Here is a 27657-nt window from a genome sequence, read left to right as displayed (position 1 = left end):
TGTATCTAACTACAGACCAAAATATCTAAAATATTTATTTAAGGATACCATGTTACTAGCATTATATAAATATATAGGAAATATGAACCCCTAGAACAACTAAAACATGAATTTGGTAGAATGTTAAGTTCTGACAGAATGAGTGGTTGATAAATATGATTTGGTGACTTTGCACTGTGAGTAGTAAATGTGCTGCTTGATAGGGAATATGCCAACATACAGAAGCTCAGAACTACTACATACATGCTGTCCATACATGGGGACACAGTGCACAATAATTATAGGGATAATGCACACAGATTCATAACATAGCTTCTGGTGCACATTTTGTTAATTAATTATTTTAATTTTATTCTTCAGCAATGATGATTCAATGATGTTCTTTTCTGTTTGCTAGTAGGCATGAACCCTAATCTAAACATGCTCAATATTTTCAGATTTGTTCTCTTGAATAACTATAGCACATAGCTTTTACTGAGACTACTCAGCCAAATCTATTTAATATGTAACATTTGCAGCTGTCCATTAAGGCAAGTCTGCTTAGAAAAGGGTTCTAGAATCCCTCATGTGTGTTTTTTTGCAGCTGACTCAGAAAAGCAATGATTTGTTCCAGATAAATGTTCAGTATTCTGCTCTATCTAGCTATCATGAGATTTAGATGAATTTAGGTTTATTAAACTCCCATAACCATATTTTAAAAACTGTTATTAGTAAGGATGTGTTGTTAAGAATGTTTAATTTAAATTTAATGCTACACTTTGAGTTCCTTTTGCATTTTTGAAAGCAAAGTTAACATGAATTACAGTTTTATGATGGTGTAGCCACTCTCAGTCGCCAAGTTCTAGATTCAGTTATTTTTCATCTCCCTGTCCCCGTCCCCACTGCCCCCAACCACTACCATGTGCAGAAACAGTTTTCACCATCTTCTCTCTCTTCTGTGTGCTGTTCCCTGCCATTTGCTTCAACCTTAGTTTGGGCCTTCGCGCTGCTTCTTATTAATCCCTGTGGCCTTCTGATTGGTCTGGCTTCCAGTTTTTCCCCTCATTCTCAGTACATTCTGTAAATTGGTACTTGATTATTTGTCTGATTGCACTGTTCTAATGGTGTTCCTGCATTGCCACAGGCTTCAGTCACTTCTGATTACCCTAAGGTCACTCTCATTTAGCCAAGGGGGTCCTCCATAATCTTGTCTCTTCATCTTCTTTTCATTTACTTGAGCGCCCTTCTTTTCTCATTTCTTTCTTGCCTGTAACTCTCTGATCTATTCTCTAAATCTAGAGTAGCTAGTTCTCTTCTCCACAATCTGATTCCTACCTGACTCTCACAGCTTATTTCCTCTAAAACTTCCCCTAACTATCCTACTATTTTTCCTATCTTTTGACTCAGAGTTCTCTCTACCTTCCCCTTCTCTTCCCCCCTGAAAAAACAGTTTTTACTTTGGCGGCTCATTGGGCTTCTCTGTGTCTGTGTCTCATTGTTCCCCTTAGATTAGAAGTAGGGAAGTGGCAGGGCTGGGCAGAGTACCTGGTAGATGAACCTTGAATTTGGACTATTGGGTCCACATCGTGGCACTGAGCAAGTTGCTTATATATTTTATACCTCAGGTGGTTTGACTATAAGTAGGACCAATAAAATTTCCCAACATGAACTGGCTTTATTTTAAAAAAATAATTTCTCTGTAACTCCAGTGCTTTGAATGTTTAATAAATAGATTGCTAAATCTGATTTACTAAAAAATAAAGTATTTTGTTTACTGTTAGTTCTCTGTTCATCCTTGGGGTTTCTCTGGGGCCAGTTCACTATAGAGTCATTTCAGAGAGATCTCTCACCTTCTCTTTCAGGTCAGTGTAGTTCTTTGAATCACATATAGGCTCAAATGGAGGGGTGTGGGTATTTTTCTGTGAAACAACTCCCTGTTTCTTTTATATATATAATAAATATATATATTTATGCATATAATTTATCATATATATATGAAATAAAAAACATATGTTTTTAGATGTTGATGGGCCTTTATTTTATTCACTTATTTATATGTATTGTTGAGAATTGAACCCAGTGCCCCACACATGCTAGTCAAGAGCTCTACCACTGAGCCACAACCCTAGGCCACAACTCCATGTTTCTTGATCCACATATTCAGATGGTGTTGGAACCTTTATAGTGTAGACATGAGAAGTTACATTGTGTTTTTATTGACTGGTGGCCTGTCAGTCTAGCATCAGATCTTTTGAGTTGGTCCTGGTTGTGCTACTTACAAAAAATTAACCTCCTAGACTGTTAGTGTCTTTTTATGTAAAGTGTTTCTCATTTTGCAGGGTTATTCTGTCTTGAAGAGTTTTTCCAGTTGTATGCTAATGAACATTATATTTTACTTAACCCACTTTTAGACACTTAACTATGTGCTAACATTAACTCATACAGTAACTCAATGAGCCCTTAAAATGACTCTGGGTGGGTACTAATACATTTTAGAGAGGAGGAAGCTGGAGAAGTTAATTGCCCATAATTGTAGGTGATGAGTGGTGGTACTGGAATAGACACATGGCAGTGTGGATCTGGACCCCAGTGGTTGCTGCTACATCACACCGACCTTTCACTAAGTAGTGCTAGCTCATTAACCACCTCTGCCCTTTGCAGTTTAGATTTGTCTCCTCACCTAGCCCTTTAGAAGTCTCAGCAAAGCCCTAAGTCAAGCATTCAAAACCACAAACATTTTTTTCTATTTTCATTTTAGTTTAGATCATAATACAAACACAGCATCTGAAAACTCAAAGTAACAAACTTATTCTGTGATTAAAAGCACGAATACTATGCAAAAATACTATGGGAAGACCTGTGCTAAAATTAATGCAGACTGGTCTTATTTATTATTAGACATTAAAAATTCAATACTACATTAATGAGAATAATGCAAATGTGATGTATAAAATATATACTGTAAAGATTGGGAACTTATGAGCTTTAATTCTTTTATTTTTAGGACTTTCTGGGACAAGTGTTTTGTACACTGGGGGAGATTGTTGGTTCACAGGGAAGTCGCCTGGAAAAACCAATAGTGTAAGTATTTTTTAATTCAGACAATGAAATGTTAAGTCTTCTGTTTCTGTTTTGGCAATTTGGAATTCATACGTGGCTGTAGAACAAAAGTGGGGTTTAAAATCTTGTTTGAATTTTTTTAAAATAATTTTGATGTATTTGTAAAGAATAATTTATATTTCTGCTGTCATGCCATGCTATAAAATGTCCACAAGATGAAGTGAACAGACTTAAATAGGAATAATGTAGTTTTCCTTCTGGTTATACCATTAATTGTTAGATTAAGCACTTTTTGAAGAAGAGGTTTTATTCCTCTGGATCAGGGACTATATATAGCTTCCCTTTTACACCATGTGTTTAATAAAGGTGTTTTTGATGATTGAGATCTTAATGATGTTGTTGGCTATAAAAGTGATCTGTGGAGAAAGCAGAAAAGTGCAACTGTTGAGAAGGCCATCATTAACAACTACACCCTCCATCTTCTCCTTCCATGACAGGAGTGTGTTTAGTTTTCAGGTTGTTGAAAGAAATGATCCTATTTTTCCCATTTCCAAATAAGGCAGAAAACAAATTCTAGAACTTTTCCATGTGTCTTTTCTTGCTCCTTCCTCCTCCTTTCTACTCCCTAATCCTGATTATTTAGATTCATTGGCCTGTTTGTAAAAAATCAGAAAGAATAGTATATTTGATAAATATCTCTGGTTTCATCAATCTTATTATAAAAAATAGACTTCTTATTATTTTAAGAAGTTCTTGTATAGCACTGAATAGTGACATTATACAGAACTAAACAGTGCCAACAGGTTTGGGGACTTTTAATCTCTGTCTTCATCATTCTTTAAAAAATCTCAAATTCACAAAATAAATTGTCAAAACTTTGTTTATTTCTGACATCAAATACTCGAAATGGCCAACACATCATCCTTACATTCTGTCAATAAAATTAAACTTTATACTTAGTGTCATTAAGCATTTCCCCTTATAATATTTTTTTCAAAAATGTAAAGACATCTATTAATTTTAACTTCTTTTAATTTGATTTCCTTAGAAGATTATTACCAAATGTCAGTTTGAAGATTTACACATATCAACTCCCTTTTTAAGATTCTTTTTATGTGTAATTTCTTTTCATGTTATTAGAGAACTTGGATGCTTATTATTAAAATATTTTATGCTCACTTTAAAAAGTAAGTAATAAGTAATTTGTAAAGCAAATACAACTGTGTTTTTAAGCACATATAATTCTGACTGCATTTTCTAGTCTAGTGACATATACCCACGAGGATACTTAGAAGATTACTAAATCTATCTCATTTTTGGTGCAAAAAGAATCAATATTATATACAATTCCACCTTAAAGATTCCTTTAACATTTTTCTAAAGAAAATAAAAGCAAGTAAAAATATTGAATTTTCATTTCACATAGAGCAACAGAATAGGAATTTTTATAAAGTGGCACATATATTTTTAAATTGGTGATTTCACTGGAAATTTTTCTGGTGTTATTTTCTCCTGAAAAGGAAATCATAACTGTAATTTAAGAAAACTGTTGAATTACAATTAACTTTTCCAGGTGGAAAATCCTATTTATATTAGTGTTGAAATATGTGAACAGTTGATATGATGTAGGTTGGGGTATGTGGTGAATAGAACATAGCAAAAGATACAAAGCCCTCGTTCAGGGGATTCAGACTTTCCACTAGACAAGACCAACAAATACCAATATATGCTAAGAGATGAAGATATCTAGGATGAGGCTTGGATGAATATATAAGTGTTGGGAGAATTTACCTGTGGTTGAGTCATGATCATTTTCTATAATCAGAAAGGATGGCTTGACCTTTAGATTTTTCTTAACTCTTGCTGAGGCTGGGGTGGAATAATGAGGCAAAGCCTTTGAAGCATGTTTATGGTATGTGGAACCATGGTAGTGCATGCTGTGATTCATCTATAGGGTACTTTGAAATTTAGACAACTTTGTTGAATGTGTTGATGTTAGCTATCTTCTGGGAAAAGATACAGTTCCTTCAATTTTCTAAGTATATGTATATAACTAATATTTTATTCAGTGTTTGATCTTATTGAGCAGTCTTTTCAGACAAACATTAATTAACAAAGGGTTTCAAAGTGGGCTTATTGTTTGGGCAGTGGGAGATTTTTAGAATTTTACAAAGAGAGCTTAGCCAGGCTAAGCTGAAATGCAACTCCTAAAGGTGGCTACTATAATTGAGTAATGAAATGCAAAACTTGAGTGTAGCAGAGAGATTGGCTGTAATAGAAACATAACTAGAAATTGAAGAATGGTAGCTTGTTACACGAGGGAATTAAATTAGATAACTTGAGATAAACAACAAAGAAAAGAAATGGGAGAAGAAAATCCAATAGGAAAGATTAGTCAAAAATAAGAGAATAAAACTGAATGTGCTTGGTTTACTAGTAGAATGATATTTTGGCTTGGTTACTTGGAGCATGCAGTAGTATGCTCACATGCTGTCACCTGAGCATGCTTCAACCCAGGTAAACACTGGATTAGAGAAAACATATCTGTCCTCTGGCTTGAAAAGAAGTTTGGGAAAACTCTGTGAGAGAGGCATGAGATTCAAGTGCATTGAGTGAAGAGGCAGCTTCTAGGCAAATTGTATTTGTCTCTCTTACTTCAACCTCAAATGGAAGCTATCAAAACCATTCATGCTTTTTGTTAGAAGAAAGCACAGTGGGCCAGGCACTGTGGTGCATACCTGTAATCCCAGTGACTCAGGAGGCTAAGGCAGGAGGATCAACTGTTCAAAGCCAGCCTCAGCAACAGAGAATTGCTAAGCAACTCAGTGAGACCCTGTCTTAAAATAAAATATAAAACAGGGCTGGGGACGTGGCTCAGTGGTCGAGTGCCCCTGAGTTCAATCCCTGATGGCTCAGCTCAGTAGTTGAGTGCCTGAGTTCAATCTCTGATACCAAAAAAAAAAAAAAAAAAAAAAAGCACACAGGTTTGAGGAAGAGTGAAAAGTTGAAATGTTGTTTGCATGAAAGTGTCATCTGTCCCTCATGTCAAAGCAACTGGTCCACTTGGTGAGTCTTTCAGACTCCACACTCATCCTTGAAAACCCCTGATCAGTGACATCCTTTTTTATGTACCTTAGTTTTTTCTGGAATCAACCTAATAGGTATGTGATAGGAAGAAATGGGAAGGTGGGAAGACATGGGATATTTCAGTGGATGAGGGAATGGCTTTGGAAGGAAGAAGGAAGCCAGGAGGAATATTGATGATACCAATCAGGAAGATTTTTTGTGACAAATGCAACTCCTAAAGGCGACATGTTATATCATACAATATATGAAAACAGTGCATTTTATGAAAGTGTGGCAGAAATTATGAAGTTCACATGGGGGAAATAGTATTTAAGATGGAGCTCTTACATCTGTTTCCCAAAGTCCTAGCTGCCTTCCCTACTGTGTGAACCTACCCTGGCCAGACCTACGGTCTTTGAAATAACACTATATGTAGGACAGTCATTAAGCATTGGATCATATTTTTCTTGATCTGTTTCTCATAACTAGAGACTGAATTTGCACATTGTCCTGCAGCAACTATCACCTTTGCTATCTTGCTAAGGCTTAGACCATCTTCCCTGTCTGGGTGGGTCTAGGTTTCGAATTGCAGCACAGGATGCTTCCTGAGGCAGATAATCTACCCAAAATTAGCTAAATTGACTCCTCTTGAATTAAAAAAGTCCTCCTGTGTTCTAAATGTTTTTATCCTAAATAGTATTATCCAAGTGATTTAGCTCTTATTTACAATTTATTTTTAGATTAGAGATTTATTTTCTAATTAGTTTCCCATTCATATTCTAAACTATTCAAAATCTTTCCTTGTTTTGTTCTCTTTAAATGTCCTCACTTAAATTATTTTCTGGTAAGGTATTCAGGATAATTTCTTCCAGCTTCTGAATTGCAATTGTGTTATAATATCTCCTCAGAGATACTATTTTAAATTGATGATAATTGTAAAATTTAGGAATATAAGGGAGACAAACTAGAGTTCTAAATTATTTATTAGTAATCAAACCTTTACCAACTAAGCTAGCTTTGTTACAGAGAAAAAATTGTTACTTATACATAGCTTCATGCCTTATTAAATAAGCAGAATTTCAATTTTAACTGAACCCTTTTTACTTCTGTGCTTCAATTATTATAATTTAAAAATTAAAATTTCTCTTATTATGAAATGAAAATTATTATTTTAAAATAGTTTAAAGAAATAAGTTGAAGGATTTTGATTTATTTTTTTTTAATGGAGGATCCAGATTTTCAGTTTGCAATGGCCTCTTCTATTGAATTTAAACTTTGAGCAAACACATTTCTCATATCTTAATTCCATCCTATACTTTCAGTCTTTTCCCTGAAACCTCCCAAAATGAGTGTTGTGCTACTTAATTCATCTGCAGCATTTACTGTGCCTTTCTATGACTCATTGGATCCTCTCTTTAGGTTGTGCCATTGTTATTTAGCATTATTCCCACTCAGCAGTGTGGTTGCTCATGCTGTGAGATTGTATCCAATTTTCTGTGTGATACTGTCAGAGAGCCTTACTTTATCTGACTTTAGGGATCTCCATGATGAATTCAGCAAAGCATTCTAAAATGCTAGAATCAGCACCAGTTTAAGAAAGATTGCCATTCTCTCCTTTTGGGGGAAAACATTCATTATGTTCATCAGGTAACAGATCTGTTTGTTCTTGTGACTTGCAGCCAGATGTGAATGGTTGGTATAAGAAGATGGAGCAGGATAGCAAGGACTAATGATTAGAAGTAGGTTCTTATTTTGGGAAGGAGCTGGGATCTCAGGGGTAACTGAACCAGCAGGTTTTGGTTACAGAAAGTTGAGGAGGGGCGAATTGCATTCTTTATAGGCTGGCAATAGCACTTTGTGATCTAGGCAGTCTGTAGTGAATGGAGGATAAAGGGAGGGATCCAGGATGGATCAGTGAGTGTCCTAACAGATGTGAAGGGTACATGGACGGGGCACAGATGCAGGCGATATCAGAAGACCAGGTTGGAGTTGTGTAATACATATGGGATTACCAACTGTGACACAGGACTCAAAAGCAGAACCAGATGGGTTCTATAGCTCCACAAGTTATTTTGGGAGAAGAACAAAGCAGAAAGGAAACTTGGGAATAAGGCAGAAAACCAAAACCAAAGAAGGGGCATAAGGGGACTTGAGGCTGAGCCTTCAAGTGCTGACTTAAAAAAGATGTGGACTCAAACATGGACTTACCCTGAAAACTGTGTGGTGTCTGTGAACACAAGAGATCAAGTTTCACTGTGAGAGGAAGAGGAGGAAAAAGAGGGCTGGGAGATGGTTAATCTTGAAGACCACAAACATGAAAACAGTACAAAAGAATATGTCTTTATTGTATAACTATTTGCATGTCAAAATATTATCAATTTTGAGATAAATTTTGGCTCTCAAAGTCATCTTACTTTATTATTAACTTCCCTGCACATTTGATTGATATTTTTATACTTTCTAATTCAGATTGATATCTTTATAATCTCTAATTCACTTTCTTGGAAAGAATATTGGGCTAGAATTCAGAACGTATTTTTGGTCCTATAAGTGCTACTAATTTGCTATGCAGTTCTACATTTTTATATCTCTATTGTGTCAGTGAACTTTCTGTCACTATAGCCAATTCTTAATATAATCCACCTATAAAGAGAAAATATTAATTTTGGCCCATAGTTTTGGAGGTTCCAGTCCATGATCATTTGACCCTATTGCTTTTGGGCCTGTGGTGAGACAGCAAGTCAGAATGGGGAGTGCATGGTGGAACAGAACCCTCACTTGATGGCTGGGAAGTAAAAGAGAGGGGAAGTAACAGGGGTCCCACTATCCCCTTCATGGGCATGTCCCCAGTGACCCAAAGACCCAAAGAGGACCCACCTCTTAAAGTTTCTACCACCTCCCAATGGAGCAACCCTGAAGATCAAGTCTTTCAAACATGTGGGCCTTTGGGGGAACTTAAGGTTCAAACTATAGGTTATATTATGTTTTTACATCTGTGGTCATATTTGTAACCATAAAAAATTTGTTCTAGAGAAATGGAGGTGAGGGTACAAGAGCCTTCAGCCAGTCAGACCTGAATTTCACAGTTTATTATGTCTATAATTTGAGTAAATTCCTTTAAATTCCTCAGCTCCAATTTTCTCATTTAAGGTACCTTAATAATACACTGTTAAGAGAGTTGCAGTAAGAAATAGCAGTATTTTTTATATTTCACATGGAGAACACTGGAATTTAATAAACACTCAAATAGTGACTAGTTAATATTGTTATTAAAATAGTCAATATCAGGAAAAACCTGTTTTTATTTTTATTTTTACTTTTCTTAGCCACAAATAATTTTATTTTCCAGAAGTGAATTTTTTGTTTCTTGTTTTTTTTCTTACTACTTTTTAAAAATTGATGCATTGTAGTTGTATGAAGTGATGGGATTTGTTGTTACATTTTTGTACATGTACACAATATAGTGATATAATTTGGCCTGTGTCACTCCCCAGCATTTCCCTCCTCCTTCCTTTTCTCTACTCATTGTACTTTGATTTTGTGTGTGTGTGTGTGTGTGTGTGTGTGTGTGTGTGGTATCTTACCACAGTTTTCTTTTTTTTTTTTCTTGTTTTGTTTCTAATTAGTTATACATGACAGTAGAATGCATTTTGATACATCACATACATAAATGAAATATACCTTTCATTCTTCTGATTGTATATATGTAGTTCACACCAGTCATATAGTCATATATGCACATAGGGTAATAATGTCCAGTTTATTCTACTATCCTTCTATCCTCATATCCCCTCCCCTCCCTTCACTCCCTTCTACCCAGTCCAAAGTACCTCTATTCTTCCCTCGTCCCCCCATTATTGTGAATTAGTATTCACATATCAAAGAACACATTTGGCCTTTGGTTTTTCTGGGACTGGCTTATTTGCTTAGTATGATATTCTCCAGCTCCATCCATATACTGGCAAATGCCATTGTTTCATTCTTCTTTAAGACTAATACTCCATTGTATATATATACCACATTTTCTTTATTTGTTTATCTGTTGAAGGGCACCTAGGTTGGTTTCATAGTTTAGCTATTGTGAGTTGAGCTGCTATAAACATAAATATGGCTGCATCACTGTAATGTGCTGATTTTAAGACCTTTGGGTGTAAACCAAGTAGTGGGATAGCTGGGTCAAATGGTGGTTCATGTGAAGTTTCTGAGGAATCTCCATACCGCTTTCTATAATGGTTGCACCAATTTATAGTCCCACCAGCAATGTATGAGTGTACCTTTTTCCTCACATCTTTGCCAACGTTTATTGTTGCTTGTATTCTTGATAATTGCCATTCTGACTAGAGTGAGATGCAATCTTATTTTTGATTTGCATTTCTCTAATTGCTAGAGATGTTGAGCATTTTCTCATATATTTGTTGGTCAATTGTATTTCTTCTGTGAAGTGCCTGTTTAGTTCCTTAGGCTATTTATTGATTGGGTTATTTGTGGGTTTTTTTGGTGTTAAATTTTTTGAGTTCTTTATGTATTCTGGAAGTTAATGCTCTGAGGTGCATGTAGTAAAGATTTTCTCCCATTCTGTAGACTCTTTTCATGTTACTGGTTGTTTCCTTTGCTGAGAAGGTTTTTATTTGAATCCTTCCCATTTATTGATTCTTGATTTTATTTCTTGCGCTTTAGGAGTCTTGTTAAGGAAGTTGGTTCCTTAACAACATGGTGAAGATTTGGGCCTACTTTTTCTTGTAGTAGACTCAGGGTTTCTGGTCTAATACCTAAGTCTTTGATCCACTTTGAGTTGAGTTTCATGCAAAGTGAGAAATAGGGATTTAATTTCATTTTGTTACATATGGATTTTCAGTTTTCCCAGAACCATTTGTTGAAGAGTCTATCTTTTCTCCAGGGAATGTTTTTGGTGCCTTTGTCTAGTATGAGATAACTGTATTTTTGTGGGTTTATCTCTTTTTGATTTCTTTGATTTTTGAGAAATATCTGCCCCTGCCATCTATTTCCCTGTCTCTTCTCTAATTTCTACATATGAGAGAAAGCATGTGACTCATCTGAGTTTGGCTCATTTCATTTAACATAATGGTCTCAAGCTCTATCCATTTTCCAGCAAATGACACAATTTCATTCTTCTTTATGGATGAATAAAACTACATTTGTATATACAACATTTTCTTCATTCATTCATTGACGGACACCTAGACTGGGTTCATAGTTTGGCTATTGTAAATAGTGCTGTCATAAACATGGGTACGCATGTAACTGAAGTATGATGACTTTAATTCTTCAGGATAAATACCAAGGAGTAGATAGCTGGGTCATGTGGTGTTTCCATGCCTAGACTTTTAAGAAACCCTCATACTGATTTATAAAAAAGTTCTTAAACCACATCACCTAATAATCTCTTCCTTTCCTTCCTCTTTTCACTCTAACTCCCTCCCCTTCCCTCTTTCCTTCCCTTCTTGCTTTTTTGTTTCCTTCCCTCCCTCCTTTCCTTCCCTCCTCCTTTCTTTGCCTCCCTCCTTTCCTTCCTTCTTACTGTGTTTTTATCTGGTAAAGTAAGAATTCAGCAACTTTAGGGGACAATTATAAACCAAACTTGATTATATTATGTGAATTAAGTGTTATCAAAATATGAATATTAAAAATTATATTGTCTATTCTTAGTATGTGGCTGAACAATTAAATTGGGGAAATAAGTTATAGTTCTGTTTTCATTAATTTAGGTGTTATAAGATAGTTTTACACTTTTTTGGAAATGTTGAAGTTTTATAGTTTTAGAACTGTGTTCCTATGCAATTGCAAAATATTCTTAGGTTCAATGTCAACTTATTATTTTTAGTCTTTCATTTTCAAAGATCACACAGATAAATACACACATATGAGCAACATTCATAGGAGTCAACACATTAACAATCAGACCACTGGTTGTATTTTAGAGTGAGGCTAGATGCTTTGTCTACCTTGAATAAAGAAAGCATTTATCTACTGGGAGAGCCTGTCTGAAAAATCACGTTTTCTAAAAGATAACAGTAGAAGGAATTTTACTACATTCCTTATATATATTCCTTATATGTCTTTCACAGGCATCTGAAACTTACATGTCATGAAAGTTTAATAAATGTTTAGCTGAACCACTGTCTAACATTTATTTTTATATCAGAGTTCATGTTCTGGAAAGATCACCAGGAATATGGTTGTTTATTCCAAATAAGATGATTATTCACAACTGCAAATTACATGACTGTTATGCTCAGAAATTCCAGTAGTTACAAATAATTTCATACAGTGAAGAACTTTTCTGAATATAAAGGCTTGGAAATGGTATGGTCAGTCATGAGAGATCTGAGTAAAATGAATGCATTTTTCTCATAAGTGCTTTTAAAGCCCCCATCAGAGACAAGCCCCACAGTGGTTAGCCTGTCACTTTGACATGCTGTGACATTTCCTTTGCTCTTATGAGGCTTATGTGTAAGTAACTCCTTTAGGCATCCCACTTCAAGAAAGAAAAACAAAAGTGAAGTATTTTATGTCACTGCATAATGTACTGAGCAAATAATTTACTGATTGGATTTATTTACTTCTGTGCAGAATAAACAGAATCTAAGTTTAATAGATGCCTTAGGGATTATTTTTCAAATTAATTTACTTAACAAATCTTTAATGGGAACCACTTATGGACTAGAAACCGTTAGGTGCTGAGTATATATAGTGAAAATGCAGACTCGTTATGCTCTTCAATATATTTAGCATTTATACATTAAAGGACAAATCACATAAACAAGTATAATTACAGACTTACATAAGCCCTACAGAAATTAGAATATTAGCTTAGATCAGAATATATAGGCCATTTTTAGTATTCTGAATTTTACCATGAACGTCTGGGGAGAATTTATGATTTTTATTCAAAGAGGTTCATTTCTTTCTGTTTGGAGTATAGTTGGGCGTTGTTAACAAAAAGACAGTTGTTTAGACTAGAAAGATGAAGAAAAATTAAATATATGCTCTGAAAGCTGATTTCTCAAGGCTTGGTGACAGGTTGATAATCTGGCTTGAAGAAGATTTCAGAAATGACCTTCAGATTTCTTGCCTGAATAACTGGATATAACGGGGTGGACACATTGCATGCTGATAAGAGGAAGAGCATCAATTTCTGAGCTCACTGCTCGCTGCCTATTGGTAGGCTGTAGAAGGTGGGCCGTTCTGTCCTTGTGTTGTAGGTACCAGTATTTGCCTAGGGTGTAAAAATTAGCAAGATGTTTTTGTTTGTGTTTGCCTAGCCTCATTGAGTTTGAAAACACGATGGAAGATTTTTTCCTGAAGGAAACCAGTGGTGAGACATGATTGTGCTATTTTGGCGGATGTGTTATAGGTTAATTAGCACCTATCATATGGACTGCATAAACAGTCCTAATATCAATAAGTTTCAGCATCAGATGTGTTTCTAAAGGGTCGCCCTTCCTGTAGACAGTATTTGGAAATCATGCTGGGAGAAAGATTTTCAGAGAAACTGAAAATTCAAATTCATTGCTCCTTTCTTCTTTCCACCTTTATGTGTATTGTAGAATTTGATGATTCTGGGATTCAAATTGCAGGCAGGAATACAGTTGTATAGTTAAGCAAACTAATAGGTAAGGAAAGACCTTTATGGATCAATGCTATTATTCTTATCTTAGCCTGAGCTCTAACCAACTGATGAAATGGGTGTTTGGAAGAAGCATTTGGGGATTCTCTGCTCTTGTACTGACAATCAATTGTTTTTTAGTCATCAAAGCAAGTGTGTTAATCAGATTTTTGTTACTGTGAAAAAAATAACTTAGAAAAACCACTTAAAAGGAGGAAAAGTTTATTTCCTCATGCCTTTTGGTTTCAGAGATTTCAGTCCCTGGTCACTTGGCCACACTGCTTTGGACCTATGGCAGCACAGTGTGTCAGGACAGAGCACATGGCGGAGGAGGCTGCTCACCTCATGGTAGCTGGGAAAGAGAGAGATGGGGCTAAGGGGTTGGGAAGGATCAGGATCAGTTAGCATCCTAACTTTCCTTCCTCTAGGCTCTCCCTGTCCCAGGATTCATCACTTCCCAGTAACATCAGAGGCTGGTGACTAAGACTTGAACTTCTGTGCATTGGGAGACACTTAAGATCTAAATCATACAGCAAGTGAGAGGAGCCACGAATTGTTGTTTTAAATAAAGTCAGTGGCTAACTTGATTGTATTCTTACGAAGTGTCAGGTAGTATTCTGCCTACTTTACCTACGCTAACTTCCTTAACCCTCACAGCTAATTATAAGCTGGGTAGATATTGTTAACATTCCTGTTCACCAGAGGGAGGAACTGAGATAAGGGTTCTGGAGAAGCCAAGGTAAAAGTAGAGGTAGTTTGACTTTCGAGCTCATATAATTAACCACAGTGGTATATTGCCTGCAATAAATGAATATATTTATGTATAGCTTTGAAAGAAATGTTGGGCCTTCCTTTTATTTTAGTAATATAAAAGTACTTACTGAAAAGTTCTGAATATCTCTGGATGGTTAGAAGAGCTTTCAGGGAACACTGATCCTGACAGGTCTTTTCAAGGATGAGGTTCATTCCATCATCTCTCACCCACACACCTCTTCCTGAAGTACAGTCCAGGTTCCCAACTTTTCCTGAGATAAACAGCTTTCAATGCTCAACTGCTTACCAACAGAGCCCAAACCATCTAAACATAGGAAATCTATTGGAAGCCTTAAAAAACAAAAGTATATCAAGTTTTTGAAACAATTAAATAAGTATATCAGCATTTTCCCCCTGATCCAGAAAAATCATCATTTTGAATTTACAATGTGATCAGAAGAAAACTGCATGGAGTTCCCATCCTTCCTATTCATTTTCATCACTTCGGTGCTAAAAGATGACTTGCTTCCATCTTTAATCATACTGAGTGTTTTAGTCAGCTTTTTTGCCACTGTGACTGAAGGACCCCACCAGAACAACTGTAAAGGAGGAAAGGTTTATTTAAGGACTCAGGTTTCAGAGGTCCCAATGCATAGACAGCTAGCTCCATTCCTCAGAGCTCCGGGTGAGACAGGAACAACGTGGTGGAAGAGTGTGGCAGATGGAAATAGCTCACATGGTGATCAGGAATCAGAGAGAGGTCTCCACTTGCCAGATACAAATATATACCCCAAAGCCATGACCCAGTTCCCACCTCCTCCTGCCACACCCTACCACTTCAGTTATCACTTAGTTAATCCCTATCAGGGGATTAATTCACTGATTGGGTTAAGACTCTCACAACTCAATCATTTTTCCTCTGGTCCTTCTCGCATTGTCTCACATGTGAGCTTTTGGGGGACACCTCATATCCAAACCATAACGCTGATTTGAGCTTTCTGGGACTGTTTCAAAGTTTCTGCCTGAATGGCTCACATATTCCTTGGAGAATGGGAAGGGGTAAGAGTAGACTTACTATTAATATTTTTATTTCTTGTCTTCTTTAAAAAAAGTTTTTCTGAATATTTAGACTTATGGCACCACTTTAGGTATGTAGTGACTCAGAGTGCATCAGACTTTCCTGAGAATAAATTCCAGTAAGTGAAAAATCTCAATAATGTGTGCAGTCCACTCTGTGTTTTAATAGCAATATTCATTGGATCCTCCCAGTAATTATGAAAATAGGTCAGTTGGATCTGAACTCTTTCTCAGGTTGAGTTAACTGATGAAAGCCTCAAAACATAGAGAGTTGTTTAGTAAAGTGACATTTCCAAATAAGACTACATTCAGATGTGCATTTTTATGTCATTTGCATTAATTGTGAGTTTCTCACAGAGTTACAGTGAAGATTCTATCTCCTCTTCCTTTCATACTATCTTTTTTGTTTTAAATATTTCATTGTCTTTGCTTAAGCAGATTCACTTAAGAACAAAATTCAGAAACAGCAAACACATGTGTGGGCACACACACACACACACACACACACACACACAACAAAGCGTCCCCAGTAGTTGTTCCTTTTCCTCTCTTACTAACTCTTCTGAGAAACAGGTCTCAGGCCCCTCTCACAGCAGTCAAGGAGCTGAATACTTTCCCTATCCCTTTCTTCACATAACAATTGTGAATGTACTTATAAAAGAAACCATCATATCCCCTGCATCTGGGAACCTGTGTTGTCTTGAAAATATTAACAATTCAATGAATGTTTATTGAACAAAATATTCCAGACTAACAGTCACATTTATGTGGTGTCTTTTTTGTTGTTGTTAAGTGTTTTAAATGTCTCTTCTGCACATTTTAACTTTGCACTTATTTCTCAGGGCTTGGGATATAATTTTTAGATTGTAAAATTCTTTCTACAAATGCAGTTTACTGCATTACAAATGCAAAGTGCAATTTTAGTAATACAAACTTAATATTTCTGTAGATCTAGCTTATCAAAGCACAATAAACTAATTTCTTGAAACCTTTTTGGCAACTGTGGCATTTAAGAGCTAGGCTCATGCTATTCTGTATTAACTAATGCTTTTTTAAAAAGCCTCAATTGCCAGAGATTATGAGTAGTTTTATTTTGTTTTTGTTACTGAAGAATTATGTATCCAATTATTGGTTGTACCCCTTAATACTTTGTACCATGACAATAATCAACTTGCTTTCCTTCCAAGGTCAACATTTACATTCTAACTATAAAATAAGATCACATCTTACTTAATTGCAGTGTTAAAAAGTACAGGGTAACAGATGGATTTATTGATGAACACAGTATTTCAAATTTTAACAAAAGTTGCAATTTCAATTTTCTTCATATGATATATTTTATCAGCAAACATATTATTTTTCATTTTGAGATAACTGATTTACTAAAGTCTTAGAAATGACATTTTTTTAATAATTTGGAGATAAGGCATATTGCATAGAAAGATAAATACATCAGAATTAAATTAAGTGAATCATTAGTTTTGAAAAACTGTACTTGCATGAATCTTTTATTTTTACCTTTGAGAATGACACAATTTCCTCATGTAATTAGATCTTGGAACAAAACTAATATGTTAAAAGTAAATTTCTTTTCACTTACATATTAGAGTTTTCAGTTATTTGACTCATCCTGGCTCTGATATTTTTGTTTGCTTCAAGGAGGAGCTTTTGAGCTCTTATGACTACATGTCAGTTTAGCAGGTCTACAACATACACTTTAAGGCAGTCTGGCATTTTGTATATATAGTTGCTAATATATAGCATTTCATAATCTGTATTCTGTTCAAAATGATATAATAACTGTTACAACTGATTATAACTTGTTAGCAACTAACATAACCTCTTTTTTAGTCTCTTTTTAGAAATCTGTATAGATTTACCATGAACCCCACTGAAGTAATTTTATTTTGCCAGTGAATATGTCAACAATTTTAAATTTACATTTATTATCCTGTTTAGCTGTATGTGACCTAAATATCTATGATTCATTGTTCCTCTTCTTTTAAACTTCCTTCCAGTTTGCATACATGATCAAATGTTTTGTTGAATTTGTCAGATCTTCAACCCTCTTTCACTCCGGGCTCCTTCCTTCCAGACTGTCATAAACCCTGGCGAGTTACCTCAGTGCATCTGCACCCATGTGTCCCAAGCACTGCAGGATCCCAGGACAGACCCAAACAGGCGGTGCCCCACTGTGTGTCCAACTGTCCATCCAGCCACAGCTCCACCCACAATGCACTGTGGCCCTCAGGAGCACACTAGCTTCTTCAGAAAAGCAGAAATGACCTTCCGACTTTCCACCTCATACCCTTTCCTCTTCTCACTTACTCTCAATCTTTTTCTTTTACAGCTTCACCTTAAACTCTCAGAGAAAATAATGCCATTATAATTATTAGTTCTTGTATGTTATTTAACACCCTGTTTTACTGTGGTAAGAGCTTTTCATTTATTATATCATTTAATTTTTCCTCAACCTAGCAAAATGCACTCTACCACTGCCTCTCATATTTTCCAGATGAGATGAGTGAGAATTAGTTAAGTTCAATTCCTTACCTTAAATCAAGCGGAAGGAAGTCAAGACCCCAACTGGTTTTTAAAATCAGATTTGGCCCCTTAAACTTTTGTTAGAATTTTGACTTACTGCACATGAGATTCTTTTTACCTCATCCTTCCCTGGCTTAGATCAGCATTTATTTCTCTTCTTTACTCAGTAAAGAGTTCTGGATCACTCTTCTCAGAACTCTCTAGAGACCCTGTCTCTATCTTCACCCAGAGGCACACAGCTGTTTCTTCCTGTGCTACAACTCTCCCTCCATTCTTACCTTCACAGTACAAAGACTTTGGTACAGCTCTCAACTCCTGCTTCCTCTTAGCACATTCTTTATGCATCTGCTCAAATGGCTTACCTGGGGCCAGCAATGTCCTGTGTATCGTATTCCCGAGGTGCTTACAGTTCTCATCCTGTTTGGTTGCTCTATGGCTCTTGGTACTCTTGACCCCCTCCTTCTTCCTTGTCTCTCCTTCCTCTTTGCTTTCATGACAGCACACTGCTCCGTTTTCTTCTTGGCTTTCTGTTTAAGACTAAACACTCTCCTTCACAGGCCCAAGAGTAACCTCAAATTTTATGCAAAATATCAAATGACATTTTTCTACTGAAAATTTCTTTAACTTAAAATCCCAAATGTGTCTGTGAATCAACAAGGTTGATCTATAGCCTATAGTATATGTTAGCCTGAGTGACCTCATACACGTCCCTGTTTCAACTGCCACTCATATGCCAGCAGTGCTCATTTCTTATACCAGTCTTATTTCTCTCCTTGTCACACCTGCCTCCAGAACATAGACGTCCTAAAGAAATCTCATGCTGAATATGTTCCCAAAGTAAATTTGTCATTTATACCATCAAAACTCCTCCTGCTGTTTTTTCTTTATGGTAGCATTACTAGATAGTTTTCTAAGTAGGATAACTGGGAGTCATACTGGACTCTTTCTCCCTCTTTCCTTTTCCCTTTACTTTTTCAGACTCCCATGTCCACCCATCTCTTCTACCTTTGGTTGGCAGCTCTTCTTGCTTTGCTATAAGATTCTTGCAGCTGACCTTGGTTTCTGTGGTTTTAATCTATACTCATTCCATCTGTGTGCAACAGCTCTTACTGGTTTGTATCTGATCTAAAATTCATCCACCTTCCCTTTCATGAAATCTTTCCAATTCTCCTCCATAACCTTTGAGGAAAACTCATGTCAACTTTTTGTGACAGCACTTGAGATGCAGCAGGGTACTCTAGTTTCCCCAAATACACATTATGCTCCCACTTACTTGGATTTCCTTCAGTGGACTATATTCCCATCCATAACAATGTATTTGATTCCTTTGTCTAGAAGTTACTTATCTTAGTCTGTTTTATGCTGCTATAATAAAATACCTGAGACTGTGTCATTAGGGGAAAAAAAAAACAGAACTTGATACTCTTAAAGTTCTATGGCAGGAAATCCATAGTGAAGGTACCAGCTTCTCATAAATGTTTTCTTACTGCATCCTAACATGGTTCAAAGTAGAAGGACATATGACAGAAAAGCAGAAGAGAGAGAGAACCCACAGAGAACTTAAATTGGTACATTTTGTAAATTTTCATTTTTACAGCATTAATCCATTCGTGAGGGCAGAACCCTCCTTGACACCTCCCAACACTGTTGCATTGGGAATTAACTTTAGAGGGGACACATTCAACCCATAACAGTGTGTCTACACTGTGTCCCACTTAGCATTTTCTTAGACTCGCTTCCTGTCACCTTGTCTCTGCCATACTAGGATTATTGTCCCATTTTGTTGTTCCAGCACCTTCCCTTCACTTCAATTGTGGTTCCCCATCACCCCTTGCTGTTACTGTATCAGTTATGGATGGCACCTTTGCTGTGTTTTTGTTTTTCTTGAGATTTCTACTCAGCTCCTTTAGACTGGGGACCATTTCTTCTTCCACATTGTGCCTTTACTGTCTAGTACAACGCCTGTGAAAGCTTAAGCACTCAAGGCATCTTTTAAAAATGTTCATGTTACAAGACATCAGGGAAAGTAAACTGTAGATGAATATCCCTAATGAACATAGATATAAAAATTCTTATAAAATATTAGCAAGCCACATTAAAAAATGCATCAAGAAGATAATACATTATGATCAAGTGGGTTTCATTCTAAAGGTGCAAGCCTGGTTCAACATATGCAAATCAACGAATGTAATTCACCACATAAATAGAATTAAGGACAGAATCATGTGATCATCTCAATAGATGCAGAAAAGGCCTTCTATAAAATCTAGCACCCATTCATGTTAAGAATGCTGGAGAAACTAGGGATAGAAGGAAATTAACTCAACATTGTAAAGGCTATCTATGAAAAACCCAAAACCACCATCATACTGACAGAGAAAAACTGAAAGCATTTCCTGTAAAATCAAAAACAAGAAAAGGATATCTACTCTCATCTCTGCTATTCAGTATACTTCTTGAAACTCTAACTAGAGCAATCAGTCATGAGAAGGAAATTAAAGGGATACAAATAGGAAAAGAAGAAATCCAACTATCTCTGTTTGCTGATGACATGATCCTGTATCTTGAAGACCCAAAAAATTCCAGTAGAGCTGATAAATGAATTCTAGAACTGACAAATGAATTCAGCAAAGTAGCAGGATTCGAGATCAACATTCATAAATCAATAGCTTATCTATACGCCAATAGTGGTTCTGCTGAGAAAAAAATCAGGAAAACTGTCCTTTTCACAATAACCTTAAAAAGTTAAAAATAAAATACTTGGGAATCAACCTCACTAATGAGGTGAAAGAGCTCTACAATGACAATTATAGAACACTGAATAAATAAATTGAATAAACCTTGGAAGATGGAAAAACTTCCCATGTTCTTGGGTAAGCAGAATTATATTGTTGAAATGGCCAAATGTTGGACAAATTATATTGTTTATGTTGCCATTCTATAAAAAGTGTTTTTGTGTTATTTGGACTTAAAAATAAATATTGAGAACAGATTTTTTTTGTTAGTATTTTATAGTGAACTAGAACTAATGACAAGAATCATATGATCATCTTAACTATCATTTTTATATATTAAGAATTTAAGGTCAATATACAGTGATATCAGTAATTCATTTTGGAATTAAAAATATTTATACACTAACAAGAAAATCCATAGTTCCATGTTAGGTTTACTTCTTAGATTGAAATAATTAATGTTGAAAAAGAACAGATGTATTTTATATGTTTATTTCAGTATTACATACTTTGCATTTCTCTGAAGGGACCATTTTCAGTTAATTACTCCTATGGTTTGTTTCCCCTTTGTGCTTTAAGTCATTTCCCCTGCACAGTTCAAGTATAAACAGAATTCTCATCCATTAATTATTTAGGTTTTATTAAATTATAGTGTAATGTTCACACTGAAATACTTCATTGTGTCACTGGGTAACTCTGATAATTACATTATTTTAGTTTAATTTTTAAAAAAGGATCAATCCAGAAAGTTATTTTAAAAATTATTTTTGCTCCAATCATAGTAGATGGTATGGCATAGAAAAAGTATTGCTTTATCCTTTACCATTTTAAGAAATAACCCCAATATGAGCCTATGTCCCTTTCCCTGAACCCCTCCAATATGAGAATTAGCTGGTTAGTCAAGACTGGTCCAGTTTGGATACCAAGTTGATAAATTTGGTCCTGAGGATCAACCCTTGGTAAGGCAAAATATTTGGAAATCTCATTCTTCGCCTTTAACTGTCCAACATTTTATATCAAGAACTACCAGTCTGATTCTTTATCACCTGCCACCTTCTTCCTGCCCACATTCAATGAAAATACTACATTTTATTAATTTTACCAGAGAAGTAATACAATAAACTTATCAGTGCTAGGTTTTATAAAAGGCTTGCTACTAAGTTTTTAGCCTGTACAACCACTGTGAGTTATATCATTCAGCTGGGACCTTCTGAAATCACTCTTTTAAATCAAATGTTATTCAATTTAGATAATATCTAATAAATGACAGATATGTAGTTGTAGGCAAATAGAAATAGCATTGCATAGTCCCTCAGCTTCTGGAATTCACTACTTTTAGGAAATTATGCATGTAAACATATAATACTGTAATCTATTGAATACTTGCTCTGTGTATGTTTATTACACATGTTATATTTAAAATCACATTATTATCTTGATTTCTCAAATGACAAAACTGAGTTTTAAAAAGACTAAGCAACTTGTTGAAGGTCACAGTCATTTGTTGATGGATCTGGGATTTAAGCCACGCTGTATAGACTGTCATTATAATCTTCGTGCACTGGGTCTCTGTGTACGGTAGTAGGAGGGTCTACAAGGTAAAGAGGAGAAGGAAGTAACTCTAATTGTGGGAGACTGAGAAGTGGCATTTGAGTTGGACTTTGAAAAATGAAGGCAGTTTTACCAGGTGAACAACATAAAGATGAATCTGAGATCCTGAAAATTTTAAACATTTGGAAAGGCTGATGAAGGAGATACTTTGAGACAGAAAACATTTTGTGGTACTGAAGACAGAAACTCTTAGTGATAGACTTGTTGCTTTTGGCTCATCAAAAACAGGTTAGGTTTATGAAAAACATTAAACCTTATGGCAGCTCTTTCATAATTGCAAGTGTGTTTATTTTTTCAATTAATATAACTGAAATCATAATATATATATGTTTTTCTGTGACTTGATTTTTTTGCTCAAAATAGTTTGTGAGAACCATTGAGGTTGTGTGAGCTATAGTGTATTCATTTGTTTCGTTGCCATATCAGTTTTATGAATTGCAAGTTTACCTAATATGTAGGCACTCATCTTTTTTGTCATTTTGCTATATATATTTTTTCATGGTTGTGTGGTAATCCATTTTATGAATTATAGATTTACCTAATATCAAGCTAGTGGACTTCTTAATAGTTTTTAGGGTTTTTTTTTTTTTTTTCTATACAAGCATTGCCACACTAAAAACAATCTTATATGCATAGAATTGAACATCTGGGGTGTGTGTGCAGTGTGGAATGGAGAAGTTTGGCTTCTGTGACTTGTGGTATGGTGTCACATTCATAGTTACACTACATAGAGAGAGGAAATCTACAAATGTAGTTAAGGTTGCTAATCAGTTGAGCTGAAGATGAGAGGTTCATCAAGATTATCTAGGTAGGTTATATATAATCATATGAACCCTTCAAAACAGATGAGAGAGGCAGAAGAGGAAGTCAGAAAGATACAACAGGAAGGGAAGTCAAAGAGAATCAAAGCTTGAGAAGGACTTGATTTGCCTTTGCTGACTTGAAGCTGTAGGGAGCGGCTTGGAAATCATGTGGAGGAAATGAGTTCTGCCAACTACTAATGAGCTTGGGAGTTAATTCTCTCCCAGATCCTCAAACTAGAAACACAGACCTGCTGATGCTTTTTTTTTTTTTTTTTTTTTTTTTTTCAGTTTTTCAAAATCCTAAGCAGTGTGTGTAACTGAGCCTGTAGAAATTTTGACCTACAGAACAGCCTGATAATGAATATTATTTTAGCCAATTAAGGTTATGATAATTTGTCAGGGCAGCAATAGGGAAAATAGCAATAGGAAATTAAAACTTTTCACTAGCTGGAATTGAGTGCTGCTATAATAAAAGCCTAAAAGATTACAAGTAGCTTTTAAATCAAGGAGTGGGTTGAGGATGGGAGATTTTTGAAGAGTAGATTGGAAAAAGCCTGGACAGTCTTGAGCAGAGTTGATGAATTGGGAAACCGTCATCCTTTTCAAATGCAAAAGACTCATGCAAGGAAAATGTACTCAAGGAAGAAGATTGAAGATGTGACTACAACTCCTGCTAAAACTCCAGTGGTATCTAAAAATCTTAGGATTCAGTCACTCAAAAAAGCTCTTTGAAGAGGCCAGCTGACTCATAAATCCCCGCAGGTAGAGTAATCCATTTGGAAGAATCCAAAAGTTGTGGAAGAGCCTCAGAAAGTTCTTGAAATTTTTTTGCAGGCAGAAACACTGCTGGCTAGGACTGAATGAGAGGAAAGTACAAATTGAAAGTGGGCTGTCAGACCCCCTATATTCTACTGGCAGGACATAAGCTGATGAGAGTAGCCGGTAGCAATCTCTTGCTACCTTTCATGAAATAGAAAGAACCTCCCAGGGGTGCCGCTGTGAACCACAGAAAACTGATGGTGTTCACTGGTCTTTAAAACTCCCTTCTATCTTTTCTTTCTTCCATGTTTCAACCAAGATGTCTACAACTGTTATCCTATGCTTATATTTTGGGAGCAGGTAATTTGTTTCTTTAGAGACATGGGCCCTGGTGTTTTTGATCTACTGTAAAATCTACCCATTGAATTTTATATTTCTATTTTATTACTTATTAGTTTTAATAAAATAGAAATACTGTAACAATAATTTTATTATAGTCACTATTATTTCTAGAAGTTCTATTTGTTTTTTCCAAATATTCTTTCATGGTTATTTTTTTGAAAATAATTTTATTGTGTATATTTAAGATATACAACATCATGTTATGGGATATATGTAGACAGTAAAAAGGTCACTGTTGTGAAGTAAATTCTTGTATCTGTCATCTCACAGTTTCCTGTTTATTGCATTTGTATGTGGCAAGTGCAGCTAAAATCTACTCAGCATGCATATCATATACAGTTCGATTTTATTTCCATAATCTTGTTATTCATTATATTTTCAGATTTGTTCATCCTGTGTATTTTCTACTTTTATTCTCTGACATAGAGCTCTTCGTTTCTTCCTCTCTTTGATAATCACTGTTTCATTCTCTATCTCTGAATTTTTGAATATTTTAAAAATACTACTCATTAAGGGAATAATACAATTATTTTTCTTTTGGGGTCTGGCTTATTTCACTTAGGATAATGTTCTGCAGTTTCATCCATGTTGTGGCAAATGGATCTAGTTCCTTATTAGGGCTGAATAATATTCCATTGTATGTATGTACCACTGTTTTTTTATCCACTCATCTGTCAGTAGATACCCAGGTGTTTTCAATATCTTGGCTCTCATGAATAGTGCTGTAGTGAACACGGGAGAGCAGATACCTTTACTAAGTGGCTAGTTTATTTCCTTTGGATTTGTACCCAGAGGAGGGATTGCTGGGTCATGTGGTAGTTCTCTTTCAATTTCTTAGACACATCCATATTGTCTTCCATAGTAGCTATACAGATCTATGTCACCACCAACAGTGTTTAAGAGTCCTTTTATGTACACGCTCACCTACATTCATCATCTTTTGCCTTTTTGATAATCATCATCCTAATGAGTATGAGGTGGTATCTTACAGTTTTGATTTGTATACCTTTTCATCTATCTGTTGGTCATTGTTCTGTCTTCTTTGGAGAAATGTTTTTCCACTGTTGAATTTCATGTGTCCTCTATGAATTTTAGATGTTGACCTCTTATCACATATATGGTATGCAAATATTTTTTTCCCAATATATGGGTTGCTCTTTCATTTTGTTAATTGCTTCCTTTGATGTGCAGAAGCTTTAATTTGACATAGTCCCATGATTTGTTTTTGCTTTTATGGCCTGAGCTTTCGGTGTGACATCTAAAATATTATTGCCAATGCCAATATCCAGGAGTTTTATCTTATATTCTCTTTTAGTAGTTTTATAGTTTCTGATATTCTACTTAGGTCTTTTATCATTTTTAAATTGATTTTTTTATGAAATAAGATAATCATGCAGTTTCATTCTTTTGTAAGTGGAAATCCAGCTTTACCAGCACTGTTTATTGAAGAGACTTCTCATTTCTCCATGTGTTCCTGCGGTACCCATGTCAAAAGGTGGTTGGCTTTGTATGTTTGGATTTTTTTATAGGATCTCAATGCTGTTTCAAATGTTCTTAGTTATTTTTATAATCCTTTCCCATTATCATATTTCCATTCTCAATTATTTTGGATAAATTATACATGCTTATGTTTTGGGTACTGTGAATAGTACTTTCAGTTTTCTAAATCTGTGTTAGATTCTATAACCTATTGTTTTGAAGAGTTCAATACATAGTGCATTTTTTCTTGAGCATTTTGTAATATTTAAAAATAAGCCTTATATATACTTTTAAAACTTTTATTGTGAAAATATTTTAGGACCCATTTTGAAGGCAAGCCTACATTTACCAGGCACTATGATCAATTAAATTAAACTGAATTCTTGAAGTCTTGGTAACTACTCATTTGTTAGCAATTAAGTTAGTAAACCTGGTTGATTCCTAAATTATTAGAACTGGATTTTTTTCAAATCTTTTATTCATCAAGTTTTGAGGCAGTGATTTATTTTGTAGTATCCTTCAAAGTGAATGTTTATATGTAATTCATGCTATAATCAGGCAATGTATTCATTGGGAATGCAAGCTTTCTGCTAAACTCCCACTTTGGGTATTCTCCTCCTCTTCCTCTCTTCTCTTATCTTTATGCACTAAGTAAACATTAAAAAAGAAGAAGAAGAAGAAGGGGAAGGGGAAGGGGAAACCCAAGAACAAATTCCCCAGGATTCATTTTAACTTCTGACTGGTCCTTGCTTTCCTGTCAGGTTATCAGAATATTTATATAGACCTTGGCATATTTTATTCAGCATTTTATAATATTTCCAGGTAGATGCTCAGTCCAGCTGTTTAATTTGTCATCATGCTAAATATGTAAATCTTGTGATTCACAATAGAAAGAAGAGAAGAAAGTTACAGCTGGGTTAGAAAAATTAAGCACACTGGAAGGAAGCTTAAAATGATGTATGCAATATTTTAAGAAAAATGTGCAGTTAGATTAATTGAGCTCTTAGTCATAAGGACCTAAGGAAATGGAAGATTCTGACATGTGCAATTTAGCTGATGGGGAGTAGGTATGTTGTGGAGTCAAGATTTTGTGATAGACAGTTTACCGCACAAGCTATGAGCTGGCATTCTTAGTAGAAGCCTGAGTGGCATGCTCGAGAAGATTTCTGAGAACAGGGAGAGAGGATGGAGTAGGTTTAGAGTGAATATAATTTACATTAATATATTCACAAACCCTAGCATTATAACTTTCTATTATTTCACCTTGTTCCCAATCATGATATTCAGACTACAGTTCTTCAATATTGGAGATAAGAGGGGTAAGGGATTGGTTGCATATATATTGTAACAAATTATTGGGAACATTTTTGAGGAAAAAAACATTTTTTCTGCTACCATTTTTAGTTCCCAAAACACACAGAAGGGTCTGAGCTATGGTTCATGACAGGCAAAAAGTCACAACACATACCATTGTAGTGTTAGGATTGCTCTTTGGAAACTTCTCATGGAATTGTCTGTATGTTTCCTTATGTAAGTGGGGAACTCTGTTGATCAGCTTAATGTTACTATAACAGAATAACTGAGGCCATTAACTTATAAAACATAAAGGTTTATTTTTGTTCACAGTTCTGGTGACCCATAGCTTTGGGTCCCTGGCAATGGTGGCACATTATGGTGGGAGTGTGCATTAGACCTTACTAACATACTACTTCCCTCATGATCCTGGAAGCAAAGTAAGACAGGAAGGGACCATGTTCCCATA

The 27657-nt window shown here is 35.4% G+C and overlaps 1 protein-coding gene across 1 annotated transcript in view; it reads left to right on the top strand.

Annotated features, from left to right (window-relative positions):
* Cpne8 (copine 8) overlaps positions 1–27657 on the top strand; it is a 194091-nt gene that overhangs the window by 66682 nt on the left and 99752 nt on the right. The window contains exon 7 of the mRNA XM_047550827.1: positions 2984–3060. Within this exon, the coding sequence (XP_047406783.1) occupies positions 2984–3060 (77 nt within the window). The remainder of the gene's footprint in view (positions 1–2983; positions 3061–27657) is intronic.

Source organism: Sciurus carolinensis, chromosome 4 (genome assembly GCF_902686445.1).
Source record: "Sciurus carolinensis chromosome 4, mSciCar1.2, whole genome shotgun sequence".
NCBI classification, from domain to species: Eukaryota; Metazoa; Chordata; class Mammalia; order Rodentia; family Sciuridae; genus Sciurus; species Sciurus carolinensis.
This window is presented reverse-complemented; position numbering and strand designations above follow the sequence as displayed.